The following is a 14353-nucleotide window of genomic DNA, read 5'->3' on the forward strand; positions in this document are numbered from 1 at the left end:
GCTGTGGTAGCATTTTAAGTGTCGATATAGGCCTAGAGCAGGGGTTCTCAGGACATCTTTTTTGGTGGCCTCAGAGTGCAGCTACCAACTCTTGCTCGTGGCTGCTCTTTCACTTTTTCATAAAATACTTAGTTTGCTTTAGGAAAAACACAAATATGTACATATACACATCCAAATCATTGTAATTTATTGCTAGCTAGTAACTCTGTATGTTTATTAATATCACTTTTAAGAAGTGTCACTTTTTACGGAAGACTTACTCAGCCCTGTCAAGCCTGGGGCCAAATTAAGCCCTGGATAGGAAGTTGGGGGAAGCAGCGGAGGCCAGGAGCAATGGGGGTTGATGGGTGGGAGGGGGCCTGGGGAGGCAGCAGGGGCCCGGAGCCCAAAGCCCACCGCTTGGAACCTGCTATCCTACCCCCTACCCCACAGGGCTGAAGCCCTAAGCCTAAGCTCCCCACTGCCATTGGGAAGATGGAGGAGCAGGTAGCCAGTGAATTCTCCAGCTTTGTGCCCCAGGTGTCTCCAGAGTAGGGGTGGTGGGCCCAACCCCTACTGGTAGCCCCAGCAATCAACACGAAGGTGGTGTATGCAGGAGTGAGGGGGAGGGGCTACTATATTGTATGCCAGACACACCCCCTCAAGTCACAGCCCAGGAGGCTGTGGCCACAAGAAAAGGCCCTGGTGGCCACATGTAGTTATCGTGGCTGCATTTGAGAAATGCTGCCCTAGAGAAGTCTTCAGATCTGGGAATGGTACTCAGAGGTGGAACAGCTTGTTTAGCATATGCAGTAAACATGCATTCTAAGTAATAATGCACCTTCCACATAACTGTATCCCATCTGGAGTATCATTAAACAATTACAGTCCCTACTCAGTGGGGACCATATCCTGAAAAATCTTTCTTGAACCCCTTTTCTGACCTTCAAACAATCTCTGTCTTGCCAAGCTCATAATTGGAAGCAAGCTCCCCACCGACCAGGAGACCAGCACAAAGCAGCACCAGAACCAGCCATAACCACAGATGAAAAATCTGCAGACATATCACACATAATGCACCTTTCGAGATCTTTGGGTCCTACACATAGGGCTACTATATTTCAAGTTCTCAAACAGAGGACATTGCTGGTGGTGGGGAGTTGTGTGGGGCGGGTACCTGTGGTGGGGGCACTCACTAGAAATGGGGGAGTAGTATTGCTCCCTGTCAGGGTGGCAGCATGACTGATGCAAGCATAGGCCACAGCAAGAGCCACCAGTCAGTGCCCCCTGCAGGACCTCCTCCCCAGGGATGGCATCTGGGGCCTGGGTGGGTGGGATGTGGCACCTGTGGCTGCTGGCGAATGGATCAACTGGGACTCTTTCTGAGCTGCAGTGTCTGCTCAGCAGAAATCCAGGACATTTCCTGTTTGGAAAAACCACCTGGACAGAGGATAGAACCTCAAAAAAGAGGCAATGTCCGTGAAAACCTGGACATATTGTAACACTACCTGCATGTCTCTCTCGCAACATGTGCTGTACCTTATCCACTGCACTAAATGCCCCCCAAAATACAATGTGGATGAAACTGGACAATCTCAACTCTCTTGAATGAACTCTCATAGAAACATGATAAAAGACAAAAACATTCATGTGGTGAACGTTTTTGACAAATGATCACTCCATTTTTGACCTATCAGTCCTCATTGTCAGAGGAAACCTGTGCAAAACCTTCAAAAGAGAAGCCTGGGAGCTTAAATTCATAATTTTGCTGGACGCGAAATATCATGCTCTTAATAAAGACATTGGATTTATGGCTTATTACAACAATCTGTAATGCACCACCTATTTTTTTTATTCTATGACTGCAGAGGTGTTAATGGGCCATTTCATTTTGAATAGTCTTCTAGAATATGTTCCACTTTGTATTTAGCTGTGACACTTCTTAGTACCTTTCCTAGACCTCAAGAAGAGCTCAGTGTAGCTTGAAAGCTTGTCTCTTTCACCAACAGAAGTTGGTCCAATTAATATTCCTGGGGGAATTCTGCACCAAAAAATTAAAAATTCTGTGCACAATATTTTTTCAAATTCTGCATATTTTTGTCAAAATAACACAATATGAGCACACCAGATTCAATTATTTTGGTAATTTTATTTCAAAATATCTGTCAGCAACTCTGTAACAATACAGATGACAAAAAAAAAAATTCCAGGAGCAGTGAGTTAAAGAAACCCCACCAAATACCCCAAACACCCACACATTCTTTCCCCAGAGCCTAGCTGCGGGGTGCCCCTTCCTGGTGCAGACACCCACACCTCCTTCCCCCTCAGAGCCTCGCCTTGGGGTGCTCACCCAGCCCCCATAGAGCCTAGGCATGGGGCCCCCCAGCCCAGACACCTGCAACCCTTTCCTCACAGAGGCTAGCTTCAGTGGGGCCTCGAGCCCAGGGATCTAGAGAGAAACAGCCTGATGCTGGGTCCCAGGCTTGTATGGAGTTTCCTGCACACTACCTCCTTCCTTCAGGATGTACTGGGAACTGCAGCTGCCAGGAACTCTCCAGTGCCTCCTCTCCCCTCCTCCCCCCCGCGCAGTCTTCTATTTGCAAGCTGGGGTGCTGGGCTCTGCCAGGTCCAGCAGTTCCTGGGGTGACCAGCAGCTGTGCAGCACCAGTTCTATGGGGGAAAAAGGAAAATCTGCACAGAACATTAATTCTGTGCAAATTCTGCATTGCGCAGTGGCACAGAATTCTACCAGGAGTAAATAAAATAGATAACCTTACCTACCTTGTCTCTCTAATACCCTGGGACCAACATGGCTACCGCACTGCAGTCTGCATTTAAATCATTTAACCTACTGGCATAACTGCTGATGAGGTTGCACCTCTGATTAAACAGCATAGGTAAGATTGTGATTGTACAAAACTTTCCTTTCATGGTCAATCTGGGTTTTTTTGGTGAGCCTTTCTTTGCCGTCTCCTGCACCCACACACATTTTATCTCATTCAATAGTATAAGCAAAAGAACAATATTCAGAATAGGGTTATTACCTTTTTCAGAGTGCATGAGTCTGCTGAATTTTTTTTTTAAAAGCTGAAAACTCCTGTTTTTTAACTGAGCCATGTTTTTAATCATAAATAGTAATTCTATCCACAGTATTCCAGAGTACTTATTTCATAATGCATAATATGAAGACAAAACACATTTGATAGGATTATAGCTAATGGTAAGTTTTGGGGTTCTGGAGATGACTGGTGTTATGGTCAATAGCCTGCTTCAATAAGTGGTCAGACATAACGTGACTGCATAACATTGCTCTGGGTTCTATTTGGTTTCAGTAAAATACCTCTAAAGTTGTTTAATACTTTAATTGTAGTGTTAAGTCTCACTCAGCATGCCTCTTATAGGGGTATGTATGGGTAACTTTTAATGCTATTACTTAAATGGGGAAATAAAGATATTTCAGAAATCTCTTTCCTCTTTACAGGTGGGAAGGAGAAACCAAAAACCAATGCAGAAGAATTACTAATTAAAAAGGTAAAGAAGAAAAAGAAAAAGAAACACAAAGAATGTGAGAAAAGGAAGCGTCCAAAAATGTACAGCAAATCTATTCAGACCATCTGCTCAGGATTGGTTTCTGATGTTGAGGATCAAGAAGCCAAAGGCATCATAGATGATCATCTTAAGGATTTCAGTGAGAAGAATATGGATCCCAAGAAGGACTGTGGGTCCAAGATACCCGAGAACAGTGAGTTTCCATTTGTCTCGTTAAAGGAGCCACGGGTTCAGAATAAACTCAAAAGGTTGGACACATTGGAGTTCAAACAGCTCATTCATATTGAGCACCAGCCTAATGGAGGTGCATCAGTTATCCATGCCTACAGTAATGAACTCTCTCAATTGTCTCCTGTGGAGATGGAGAGGTTTGCAGAAGAGTTTGTGGGTCTGGTTTTTAGTGAAAATGAAAACTGTGCAGCTTACTATGTAATGGGTATTGTTCATGGGGCAGCTACTTATTTACCTGACTTTTTAGACTACTTTTCATTTAATTTTCCCAATTCACCAGTGAAAATGGAGATTTTGGGAAAGAAGGATATAGAGACAACGACTATGTCAAATTTCCATGCTCAGGTAAGAGGTTACACATTTTATCTTCTAAAAACATCTAATGGTTTCAAATAAACTATAAATGATTTTTTTAACGCAGTTACTATCAGCTAGAGTATATAGATAAAACAAGATTAATAACCGAAGAATATTTGAGTAATCAACTATTTATTCTTAAAATATAGACGATAAGGAAGCTTTGTTTGCATTGCACTTTCCATGATCAGTTGAAGTGTGTGTATGTGTACACACTTCTAGAGATTGGTTTTCCTTGGCTGAAAAATAGCTGTCGTGTTTGGAGTATGAGAATGAATTTTCTGGCTAGTGTTGGCTTCATTCAGATATTTGGACACGAACCATAAGGCTACAAAAGTTCTTATTTCACAAAATAGTAACATTTTATACATAGAGCCCATCTAATGCACAATTTATTGTATATTAAGATGTAAATTGACGCTTCTAAATGCATCCATATAGTGGCACTGACCTACAGCTAGTCTGAATCCTTTCAGTTAACTCTGTTCCCTTGAAAGTTATTAAATCATGGGGCAAAATGGTGGGTCAACTTCCTGAATTAGGTTTTATCTGAGGAAAATTATTGTATAATCTCTAACAATAGCTGCTGTTTGCTAGATATTTCTTAACTGTCTTTAAGAGTTATTATTTCTTAGAGGAACACAAATCATTTCACTTTGTATAACTTCAGGAGATTAATTATTTTTAGTTTCATTAGATTACCATGATGAATGCTGTGTAAACACCTATATAGATCTTCATGAAAGAACTAATGAAGAAGCTGAAGAATTCTATTTTTGGTGACATCAAATTTGGATAATATTTACATTTAACTCTGTTTACCAGAAGAAACAAGTTACTATGTAGTTTTTAAAGAATGTTCATATACCATTTAAAAAATCACATATAACTTCTGCCTATATAAATGTAATCATAAAAATTTGTGTTCAAATGTGAATAGTATACTATCCATCTTAGTTTGTGTGTAAAACTTTGCAAAATAACCTTTTGCTAAAACATGCATAGTGTACAGAAAAGAACTGCCCACAAGGAATACCCAGTATTAAGACATGTTGCTATGAAAACTGGTGGTTAACAGACAAAGCATCCTCTTTTGCTACAGAAGACCTACATTCAGTACTGCCACAAATATCTGTACCAAAGCCTTACTCCCTGTCTTAAATAAGACTTCTAGAATTATGGAATAATCACCAAAAATGTTCTCACTTCATGAGACAACTTAAAGTAGTCAAGATGGATCCAACTGTGGTCTTTATTTCTGTATGTGGTACCTAGGTACTGTCATGATGTATGCATTAGAAGTGAGTTTTTAGATAGATAAACTACCCTGAAGCTATGGGTTGATTACCTGTATGGTTATGACAAGAAAAGTATGTGAAGATGGCACTTATAGCAGAACTTTTCGCTGTGTGTGTTCTGTATCTTATCTGCCTGTTTCAAGTGACACATATAAGCTTCTGCTTTTTTTAGCACCACCGAGAGATACACAGCTCTGGGAGAGTGAACTAGATTTCTGTTCTGTCTTGTGAATCAGAATAGCAAAATTTCAGTTGCAGTAGCTGCTGTTGTAGCATGCGTCAGACCACAACATGACTTTAGGTCCCAGCTCAGTTTGTAGTATTATCAGTTAAATAAAATATCTTGTAAATTGAGCAAATTGAATCTGGAAATTTTGAGACACATGGACCGCCTCTGTGCTATGTTAGTTGCATTTTACAATAGAATCATATGTTTAAATAAGAAATCATAATAAGAGAGCTTTAAATACAACTGATTTTCTTGTATTTGTTGTAGAATCATAGAAATGTAGGACTGGAAGGGACCATGAGAAGTCATCAAGTCCAGCCCCATGCACTGCACCAGTATGAAGTAAACTTAGACCATCCTGACAGGTGTTTGTCCTGTCTGTTCTTAAAAAACTCCAATGATTGGGATGCCAGGGCCTCCCCTGGAAGCCTATTCCTGAGCTTAACTATCCTTATAGTTAGGTTAGCTATGAGGAAAACTAATTATGTTTAGTTTCATTCCTAGAGAGTCACTCAGCAACAGTTTCAAGTGAAGATCTTCCCAGATTCTCTCAAGTGGAGAGATTCTTCCAGTTCCTTTAATCTGATTCTGTCATGTACTGACTGAACTTGTGGCCAAATTATTCCAATCCAATCGTTCTCTCCTTCCCATACCATTTTTCTGCCATTCCTTCCTTCTATTTTTTCACTTCTGCTATTGTCTCCTCAATAGGTATCATCTGTGATCTACTCTTAAGCCCTCACAAAAGCCTTGCATTTCAGCAGCCTCTTTTTGGATAAAGAAAGATTAATATAGCTCCTCTGTGAACTGTCATTAGGTCTGAAATTGTTAGAGAGAACACATGCTATAATTCTTCCTTCTAGTGCAGTGTAACTAGGGTTGAATGACCCAGAGTCACTTAGTTTGATAACTCTTTTTGAATCTGAATCACAGTACCATGTTCCATTAACTGCCTCAGTACTAGTAGTATTGCCCTCTGAACCAAATTACCATTCACCAGAACATCTAGTGGTCTCAAATTTTTTTCTCTCTGATAAATTATGTTGGGTAGCGTGTCTCTTATACTGAAGCAGTTCAGACAATAATAAACCCTTTGAATTCTCTTAATAGAGTTAGGAGCACATCTCATTTATCCGTGTTCTCTCTCTGTCTGGTTATGTTGGCTCTTCTCACTTCAGCCTCCTTATTTTCAACTCACTCACCTCCCTTATGCTATTTCTCTTGCTTTACACTGCTTCCCATAATCCTTTCAGCTTTTCTTTCTTAAAGGGAACTTGTTGCTGTCCCTATACTTTGTGCTGACTTTTTTTTTTTTGATAGCTAACAGCTATGGAACGTTTAATTCAATATTCCATCTTTTCTCTTAAAGATCCGTTTGATGGTTGTTTGACTAGCAGTAGGGAGGAAAAGAATATTACACTGTGTATCATTTTACATTCCCCAGGATTATTTTTTGTTGTTGTTCTATCTCAAGTTACAGAGAAGAACTCTTACTTTTTGTTCTGATTTGTAACTGTACCTACATGTGTTCATATAAATGGTAAATTGAATATCCTATTAAAACTACTAATTAATACCACATTATAACAGTTCTATGACTGTTGGTTGTAAGAACTTTAAAATTTTCTATGCTTAAATTTAAAATTTTAGTTGGAGGCATGCAAAAAGACTAAGGATGATAGGGATTGGGGAGGCAAGAGATCCATGCATTAATGCATCCAAGATTCTCTCTCCTTTCTTTTTCATTGTCTGCATTTTATTTGGAATGAAAGCTTTGTATCTTGTATTTTTTTTCTTCTCTGTGTTTTCTGTTAAGTTTTAAGGAGACTTGGTGTGCATTCTCTGTTGTCTGAACACTGACCACTCTACATATGCTGGTTTGTCAGAATTTGGCTGCATGACAGCTAATGCTTTGCTTCTTGTGTATTTGCTAACTTAACAGGCACACTATATATATTGCGAAAATTCTCATTACCATCTTTGGTTTGATGTCTCCAGAAAACAGTGGAATCAAGATCTTGGCTGGCTGGTCATAAAGGGCTAATGCTGCTAAGCCTCCCCAATCTGTCTGCTTGCTTGTAATTCATATCCTTCTTCTCATGTTTCTCATTTTGCCACTAGGCAAATTTTAGGACTACAAAGTTAAACTAAGATTCCTGTGGCCATTGGATATGAGTCTCATAGCTGCTTCATCCGAGCTGCAACATTTTTCTGAATATTCTCTGGTTACCTAAGGGATTCTTATGCCTTCTGCTTCTATTGCAGTATATCTTGAAGAATTTTCACTTTTCAAATCTGCCTTTATAGAAGTCCTAGGTTTCTACCTCCACCATAGCTCCCATTTGTGAGCACTCCTGCCTGCATATAGTCCAGTGGATAGGATGCTAGAGTATGAGTTGGAAGACTTAGGTACTCATTCTAACTCTTCTAGTGACTCATTGTGTAATCATGGAAAACTCCTTAATTGTACTGTTTCTCCCATCTATCAAGAAGAGCAAATATTCCCATTTTATAAACCACTTTAAGATCCTCTGATGACCCTTGCATATAAAGTATGATGTATTATTATTTTCATCACTGCATCTTACTCTATTGGTGAATCAGACACATGTTGTGGGTGGGAAGCAGTTATATCATCTTCCTGATCTCCACAAACTTGCAGCCTTCTTATTAGCTCTTCGAATTCAGCCTTAAATAGACTATTTCACCTTGCTGCTATGTGCAATGTAGTTGTAATTTTAAGTTTGTACTGGGCCAGAGAGCAGTTGGTTTTGGATGGCTCTGCAAGACTGTGAAGGACTTGCTTCAGAGCCTCAACTGTCACCTGTTAATTTTGGTTAGCTGAAATGCAGACTTGAGGTTCCCTTCAATATGTTTTTTTCATTCTCAAGGCTTTATCTTAGCACCTGGATTCAGTCTCCAGCAAAATCTGAGAAAAGATTCCACTATGCTTTCATGTTTTTTTGTTGTTACCCCTTTCCTTGTCATATTAGCTATTTCTGTATCTGAACTTTTGTATTTCTCAGATTAGTTTTTTCAATATCTGGTAATAAGGCCTGCCCTTCTGCATTTGGCAGATGAATCCTTCATTAATAGTAGTATATATCCTCAGATCTATGAAGTCTATGATTCTGTCTTGGAAATATAGTTGAGCTATATATGTATTCCCAAATGCTCATTTTCTCCTTAAAATGATTTCTAGACATTTGTTTCTCGCATACTTATTACTTCTTTGTGCTTCCTCAGAGTGCTGGGTCAGGATCCAGATATTCTTCTTTAATTCTCATTGGAAGACACCCATAACGGAATTTTAAGATATGTGAGTTCATGTGGCAGTGTAATTCTGTTGGCAGGTGACCTAGATAAAATCTATGATCTCCCTTTCTGCCTCAGTGTTGTAGGTGGCCATTGCTAAGTATGTTGCTTAAGAATGTTGTTACTCTTGCCAGGTTGTTACAGGTGCTCAGTACTTCTGTTCTTGGAGCTCCAGTGTTATCGGCACTAGAAGAGCATTGTTCCCTCTAATGTTTTTCCATTCGTGTGCAGAATCAGTTTTGTTATGTGCACCAATATTGAGGTAATGTGCGGATATGCATCGCCAGTAGAAACAAAAAATCTAGATTTACTAAATTTATTTTCATGCAGATTTTAAGTTATTTTACAGATATAACTAAAAATACAATCTGAAAATAAGCAGCCTACATCTTCACAGTTAAACTGGCACAGCTAAGATTACAAGTTAAAGTTACATTCTAAAGGGTACTATTATTGGATTGTACCACTTTAAATACTGAATGACAAAGCACAATACAATAATAAAAGTAGTAATGATAATTACTCCAGCCAGGACAAGTTAGGCATTTTAGAACTCACTACTCAAAAAATTTAAATTTAAGCATGAGAGAAATAAAATTATGAAATGCATAGGCCAGTCAAAAAACTAAAATAACAGCACTTTGAAAGGATAAAATTACAGAGACTATATGTGTATTGCAGGAAGTACCAAGCAGTAACAACACCAACAATAAAATTATGTGTTGGGAGGTGAGTGTGAAAGAGACTCTGTTTGTGTGTAAGAGTGAGAGACAGTGTGAAGGAGAAACAGTGTGAGAGAAAAACTGTGGGTGTCGGAGAGTGAGACTGTGTGTGTGTGTGTGTGTGTGTGTGTGTGTGTGTGTGTGTGTGTGTGTGTGTGAGAGAGAGAGAGAGAGACAGAGAGACAGACAGTGTGAGACACAGTGTGTGTAAGAGAGAGATGGAGCCTGTGTGTGTGACAGTGTGTCCTGGTAAACCATGAGAAACCATGTGCTGTCACTTTAAGCAGAGCAGCACTCACCAGTCTGAAGGCTTGTTCAAACACAGCAGCAGCTGCCAGCAGTTCTGTCTGGCTCCCAAGCCATGTCCCTCTTCTCCCCCCACTGCTCTGCGGGGATGGGATACATGGGTCAGAGGGAGGGAACACCCTGACATCAGCAGCCCCCTCCTCCCTGCTCTGCACATAAGAGCAAGCGGGAGGCTTCCGGGTGTAGCTGTCCGGGGTGTCCCCAACACAGAGGGCAGGAGCAGTGTGGCAGCAGAGCAGTAGGGGTGGGGCACTGAACACAAGTCAGAGAATGTGCATGTCTGTAATAATCAAGTGTGTGGCACTTGATGGACTGTTGTGCAGCTGCGCAGGTATGCAGCTTAGAGGGAATACTGTAGAATGCAGCTTGCTAATTCGGCAAACCTTGACTTTACTCATAAAGAAAGACCACAGGAAGGGTTTGATGACAAAAGGCACTCAGCCAAGTTCATTGCCCTCAAGGCTCAGTACTAGCATCCCATAGTAGCTACAGGTACACTAACATGAGTGCCCGGGAATGATTCAGTCAGCAGCAGGAATTTCTGCTGTCCCCTTGGTCACACAAAAGGTTACAATGTGGTACCTTGATATTTATAGACTGAGACAACTTGCATACCACCTTATGTATTTCATGACATCTGCTTGTTATCTCTTTTGTACCTTGCTCTAGATGTCTCCAGCAAAACATCCCTATATATCACTTCTATTAAACCCTTTTTTCTTGTATTAGGTCAGGATGCACCTGTGTTAGTCTTTTGGAATGTGTTCACATACAAACATACATAAACACAACAACCCAGCATCTGTTGCTTCTTAGGCGTGCCTGTGTTTTAGCAATGCCAGCAGTACCCTTGCCAAGTTCATGTGTCAGACAGTGAACTAGTAAGCATCTGATTTAATACATGGCCTGACCTTGATTCACGGCGTGGTCTGACTTTGCTCACTGTGATTCAGGCCTCAGGTCTTACACCAGGCCCAGTGCTCCATGTTCACGCTCTCTTCTACCGCCATATATGTTTGAGTTGTCTGCAGTTTGTCTCTCTAAATCGGTCATCTACAAGGAAGCCAATTCCAAAACAGAACCTTTTCCTTCTTGTACACTCTTTCCTTGTATAGACCCATCACTGAAACATCTGAGCACTACCTATTAGTCTCGGGGGAATTCTACACCAAAACATTAAAAATTCTGCAAAATTCTACATATTGTATTTGTCAAAGTAATGCAGTATCATCACATCAGTTTCACTTATTTTGGTAATTTATTTAAATTACCATACAGAAAAAAATATCGCAATAACTGGTCAACATTTCCTAAACACATGAAAGTTAAGTTACAAATACTTGGTAGCCAATACCCTGCATTCCAGTTATAATCCTGGATTTTCGTTTAAATTACATTACAGAATACCAAACACCGAAATAAAAATAAAGTAGAATGTCACTTTAAATTGCTCAGACTTTCACATATGAAAGTCATACAGTCTTGTTAATCATCATGCTGCATTTTTCTAAAATGGGTAAGTAAAATAGATCCTGAACTGTAATCTAACCCCATTGTGCCACTCTGGCACAGGAAAAAATCAAGAAAGCACATAGATCTTTCTATCTGAGGATTCCCTTACTGTCTTTTACAATAAGGATATGGCTACACTTGCAGCTGTAGAGCGCTTTAAGTTAAACCAGTCTTCGTAGAGTGCACTAGGGAAAGCGCCCTAGTCTGTCTACACTGAGAGCTGAAAGTGCACTGGCGTGCCACATTGTAGCACTTGCAGCTGCATTGGGAGCGGTGCATTATGGGCAGCTATCCCAGCATTCAAGAGGCTGCAGTGTGCTTTTCAAAAGGGGTGAGGTGGGGTGGCGTGGAGTGTGACAGGGAGTGTGGGGGGGAGAGAGAGTGGGTTTTTGGGGTGTTGAGAATGTGTCAGCACTCCATCTTGTAAGTTCAGACCTGTCTCCCTCTCCCACCTCTCTCTCACTTACTCAGAGCAAACAGTAGCTGTTGTTTTTTTTTTTTTTTTCTTTGAGCAGCCTGCACTCCAAACGGAGCCCCCCTGCCTCTGTCTCACTCACTCAAAGGCAAACAGTAGTTGTTGGTTTTTATTTGTCGGACCAGATAAGCGAACTGGAGCTTTGAAAGGGCACTTCTGCCTCCTGAGTTTCCAACAAAGACAAGAGATACCAATTCAGTTAAGAGGATTATGGGATGCTTCCGGAGGTCAATCAGTGCGTGATAACTCCTTGTTTACACTGGAGCTGCAGCAATTCACCCAATATGCAACAGCTGTTAATCCTCTCGGGGAGGTGGAATACCAAGACTGCTCTAGCCAGGGAGTCAGGCCATGTCTACATCTAAAATTTTGCAGCGCTGGTTGTTACAGCTGTATTAGTACAGCTGTATAGGGCCAGCGCTGCAGAGTGGCCACACTTACAGCAACCAGCGCTGCAAGTGGTGTTTGATGTGGCCACACTGCAGCGCTGTTGGGCGGCTTCAAGGAGGGTTCGGGGAACGCGAGAGCAAACCGGGGAAGGAGACCAGCTTCGCCGCGGTTTGCTCTCGCGTTCCCCGAACCCCCCTGCAAACCGCAGGGAAGGAGACCTGCTGGTTCGGGGAACGAGAGAGCAAACCGGGAAAGGAGACCAGCTTCGCAGCGGTTTGCTCTCGCGTTCCCCGAACCACCCTGCAAACCGCAGGGAAGGAGACCTGCTGGTTCGGGGAACGAGAGAGCAAACCGGGAAAGGAGACCAGCTTCGCAGCGGTTTGCTCTCGCGTTCCCCGAACCACCCTGCAAACCGCAGGGAAGGAGACCTGCTTGCTCGGGGGTTCGGGGAACGAGAGAGCAAACCGGGAAAGGAGACCAGCTTCGCCGCGGTTTGCTCTCGCGTTCCCCGAACCACCCTGCAAACCGCAGGGAAGGAGACCTGCTGGTTCGGGGAACGCGAGAGCAAACCGGGGAAGGAGACCAGCTTGATTACCAGAGGCTTCCTCAGGTATGCTGGGATACCTGCTTATTCCACGGAGGTCAAGAAAAGCTCTAGTAAGTGTCTATACTTGATTACCAGCGCTGGATCACCAGCGCTGGATCCTCTACACCCGAGACAAAACGGGAGTACGGCCAGCGCTGCAAACAGGGAGTTGCAGCGCTGGTGGTGCCCTGCAGATGTGTACACCTCCTAAGTTGCAGCGCTGTAACTCCCTCACCAGCGCTGCAACTTTCTGATGTAGACAAGCCCTCAGAGTGCTCTTCGTGCCTTCCCAGGGTGGATGGGGAGTAAGGTAGAGTGCTCTGGGAGGCTTTATTGTGCTATAAAGTGCAAGTGTAGCCACGCCCTAAGACTTCTTTACACCACTCTGGCAATGTAAAAGAGCCTTAAAACTTTTGCATGTTTTAGGCTCCTGGGGGAATTGACTAAGAATGAGAACAATTAACTGACAACAGGAACAGCAGCCTGCCTGCTAAGTTGTTACATTTCTGCTCTGCTTCAGGGACAGAACCTGCTTTACAAAACCCTACCCCTCCAAGCTGGGGGCACTACAACAGTGAGCAAGAGGGACGAAGTGAGTCTTTCTTGCTCATTTGCAGGCAGGCACCCGCCCAGCCCTGCCCCCTTAACATCTCTGTGCATACACATGCACACCCTGTCTTACCTCTCCTGCCCTCTGCTTGAACAGGGAAGGTGTGTGTGTTTCCCACAGATTTCTTTGCTCCACCATTGTTCTGTGGGGGAGCAAAGAAATCTGCGGACAGTATGAATTCTGCGCAGAGGTACAGAATTCCCACAGGAGTAACCTGTGCCTTGCAGTCATCCCATTTTTGTCTGAGCTATTCATTAACTCAAGGTGAATGCCTTCCTGTTGACTACAGCCAGATGCCCCTAGCAGTGGATGACAGATTATCCCTTGTTGTGGCTCCAGATCCTCACAGTGCACAACAAATACTTCACTACTAACAATTTTACTTCCTGAATCAATTTGCCATGCTTTACTCCTGTCCTAGAGGGTAAATTGTGATAAGCTTAGTTCTGTTTTTAAGGAATCTGGCCAGGCAGTGATTCTGGTTCTTCACATATTCATGTCCCTGGTTCTCCGTGTATCACTTTTCAGGTCATTCTTTTTGACACGTTATATTTGGCTTTTTGTTTCTCCAGCCATTTTCTCTTTCTCAACTCATTTTTACCTAGCTTATGCTGTTCTCTCTTCATTGTCCCCTGCCTCCAATTAATGCCACCCTCTTTGGTCGGTTTGTAGTAGTCCCCTTTGTACAGGAGCTACTTACTCTTCTGTCTCTAATTTGTCAAATTCAGCTGTCATGCCAGTGTTCTATTTCTTTTGATGTGTGGAGAGGAATATTGCAGCATATTTGGGAATGA

The 14353-nt window shown here is 42.1% G+C and overlaps 1 protein-coding gene across 1 annotated transcript in view; it reads left to right on the forward strand.

The window, feature by feature from the left end:
• The window catches only part of RSBN1L (round spermatid basic protein 1 like), an 88270-nt gene that overhangs the window by 38866 nt on the left and 35051 nt on the right, over nt 1-14353 (forward strand). Inside the window, 1 exon segment of the mRNA XM_030557317.1 lies at nt 3461-4104. Within this exon segment, the coding sequence (XP_030413177.1) occupies nt 3461-4104 (644 nt within the window).

The sequence above is a fragment of the Gopherus evgoodei genome, chromosome 1 (genome assembly GCF_007399415.2).
Source record: "Gopherus evgoodei ecotype Sinaloan lineage chromosome 1, rGopEvg1_v1.p, whole genome shotgun sequence".
Classification (NCBI taxonomy): Eukaryota; Metazoa; Chordata; order Testudines; family Testudinidae; genus Gopherus; species Gopherus evgoodei.